Below are 2,619 nucleotides of genomic sequence, written 5' to 3' on the forward strand. Positions count from 1 at the left end.
TAGAATGGGCTGGGTTGAAGCAAGCAAAGTTTCCTGCTAAAATTGATGTGCAACTACACATAAAGCATTTTATTCAGTCTCATTTTAGGCATGTTGTGAAGGTATTGTCAAATAATACGGTCTGAAGAATAACATAACATTATAGCCAACATTTTGCATCAACACACGTCTTCCTGAAAGCATTAATGTGGTTGGTTTGATCAACAGGACAGGCAACTAAAAAACACACCCCTCCTCTTTACATTGAAAGCAGCCTCACTGGAGCAGAGTTCACTGGCGGACATTGCAGAGCTTCAGCCACACACACCATGAAGAACTCTAACTTGATGATAGTTTTTAGTCTCTTCAGCTACAGTAAGTACTTGCATTAAATTACTCTCAGCTGCATTTAACTTTATCTCAGCAGAACTGAAACAAAATTCACTTATATCAAAGTTCATTTGAAATATTTGTTTGAGGTTTTCTGTTGTTTTTTCTTTCTAATTTAGTTCATTCTAAATATTTTTGTCTCTGCTGTTTGGTTCAGGCTGGATCTCTGTCTCAGTTTCTGAGACTGTGGACGTCCAGTCTGGTGAAGATGTCACACTGCAGTGCTCCAACATGTCCAAAGGTGAATCTGTGACATTGTGGTTCAGACTGGTGAATAAAACCAAGACCAGCTGTATCTCTGTTATGTTCAGTGCTGATGAGGGCGTTAGATACTGCGAGGGATTTCAAACTGGAAAATTTAAAATGAGATCCAACAGCTCCACCATCTCTCTCAGAATCAAACAGGTGGATTTATCTGACTCTGGACTGTATTTCTGTGGATTTTACACAGAGGGACGCCTGTTTTTCAGTGTTATACATTTAAATGTTAAAGGTAAGTTTTGTCTTTCTTTTTTTTTCTTGGCACCAATGCTTTGGTCATTTATGTTCATAGTTTTATATACTGTAATTTCACAAGTGTCTTCTACAAAGGCGACAAATTAACTGTTTTAACATACGCAAATCTGTCAAAGTTAAATCACAACTAAATGTATTTTTCTTTAAAAGGCAGTAATGATGTGGACTACATTACAAGTACAATTTTCCTAAAATTTTCCATCCAAGTGCAGATTATCTGATGTGTGAAAGCAGTTTAATCGTCCTAAGCAATAATAGAGTTTAACTTAATGATGTTTCTTGAACAAGAGTCTGATGGAATAGCAAAGCTGACGTGTGTGATCCTGGGCGCTCTGACTGTTGTCCTTGTGATGGTCATCATTGGTCTGGTTGTGAAAAACAGGAAACTTCAGACAGGTAATTCATAAGATCTACTGGATATGTGTGTCAGCACCATGAAAAACTACAAAATTGCTTATAGCCTAAATGTAGTAACAGCAAAAAGTAAGCATAATAATTATAAATTTACTAATTAGACATATTGTCTCTGTCATTCAGCTGCCAGGGACGGACAGAATCAACAACAGCATGAGGTGAGTCTAGTTACATCTTTATATGTTTTAAAACTTTACATTTGGTTTGTTTTCTCACCAACTCAGCTATCTGACATGTATCTGTTTGTTCTCTCTTTATAGACTCTGGGCTCTGATGGCCAGAAAGACGCAGCACTGGCTTTGCACTTGCCAACAGTGAGGAACAGGAGGCCTGCATCACAGAGAGAAGTGGAGACTCATGTTATTTATGCTGCCCGCAGATAGACTCAGAGAGGAACTGATGCTTTTATCACATTAACCTGCTGCTGTGTTCTTTTGAGGCTGGATGGGAGGAGTTATTATTTTCTTAATGGAAAAAAAGTCAAAGAAAATAGTAAATATGTATTTTTTTCCATAGCTCTCAGTCTGTTTTGCAAATATTATCTGATTTGGTAACTGTGTTACATGCCTGAATTAAAAATGAAATATATTTTTAAAAAGATTTCTGGTTGTATTCATGAATGTGGGAATTTCTGATGCTCATTGTTGCACTTTGCACTGTGGTGACACACAGCACTGTCTGCATCAGGGAGATATCTGTACCTTTACACTTCTTACAGACTCGGACACCATTTTATCTTCACATGGTTGATAAGCATCTATCTAGCTTGTGAAAGGATGCTTGAAGCAGAGTGACAGTTACACATCCTCATATGAAACCATTCACTCTACAGGTTTCACTTGTGTAAGACATGGCAGATACTCTTATCACTGTACTAACTACTCGCGACAGAAAGACAGTATGTACATGTCCTATTATTATCTGTGACACAGCCCATTTCCATCAAAGGTGCTTTACAACAACTGTTTCCACTTACAGTTCTTGCAGCCGGCTATAGGGGCGGGGTGATAAGCTAGCACATTTTAAAGAGATAGTTCAGATCTTTTGAAGGGGGGGGGGTGTATGAGGGACTTACCAACAGTTAGTGTGTTACCTACAGTAATGTGGGCACGCCTGGTGTTGGGCATTAGCATCACTACAAGTAGCAAGGTTACTAACTTAACTGCATTTCTCAGTAGTGTGGTGGTGATGTCACTACTTTCTGAGTCAAATAGCTTTTCAGTAGGAAAGCTGATTTAAGGTTTCAAGTTCTTTTTCCTGGGAGGTGCAGCAGCCTTTTTTTCTGCAGAGGTCTGGATAAAAGTAAGGATAGTGAAACTG

General features: G+C 38.5%; 1 protein-coding gene across 1 annotated transcript; it reads left to right on the top strand.

The window, feature by feature from the left end:
- The first annotated feature begins 251 nt into the window (after positions 1 to 251).
- Positions 252 to 1,744, top strand: LOC125884497 (uncharacterized). The gene is made up of 5 exons (XM_049569575.1): positions 252 to 354; positions 527 to 862; positions 1,174 to 1,281; positions 1,423 to 1,457; positions 1,560 to 1,744. The coding sequence occupies exons 1-5, from the start codon at positions 309 to 311 to the stop codon at positions 1,680 to 1,682; spliced, it is 648 nt and encodes a 215-aa protein (XP_049425532.1). The 5' UTR covers positions 252 to 308; the 3' UTR covers positions 1,683 to 1,744.
- Positions 1,745 to 2,619: the final 875 nt, after the last annotated feature.

Source organism: Epinephelus fuscoguttatus, linkage group LG23 (genome assembly GCF_011397635.1).
Source record: "Epinephelus fuscoguttatus linkage group LG23, E.fuscoguttatus.final_Chr_v1".
In the NCBI taxonomy this organism is placed as follows: Eukaryota; Metazoa; Chordata; class Actinopteri; order Perciformes; family Serranidae; genus Epinephelus; species Epinephelus fuscoguttatus.

Coding starts and splice junctions, on each gene's coding strand:
- LOC125884497 (XM_049569575.1), top strand. CDS start 309: ATGAAGAACTCTAACTTGATGATAGTTTTTAGTCTCTTCAGCTACA. Junction 355..526: donor TTTTAGTCTCTTCAGCTACA/GTAAGTACTTGC, acceptor TGTTTGGTTCAG/GCTGGATCTCTGTCTCAGTT. Junction 1,458..1,559: donor AGAATCAACAACAGCATGAG/GTGAGTCTAGTT, acceptor CTCTCTTTATAG/ACTCTGGGCTCTGATGGCCA.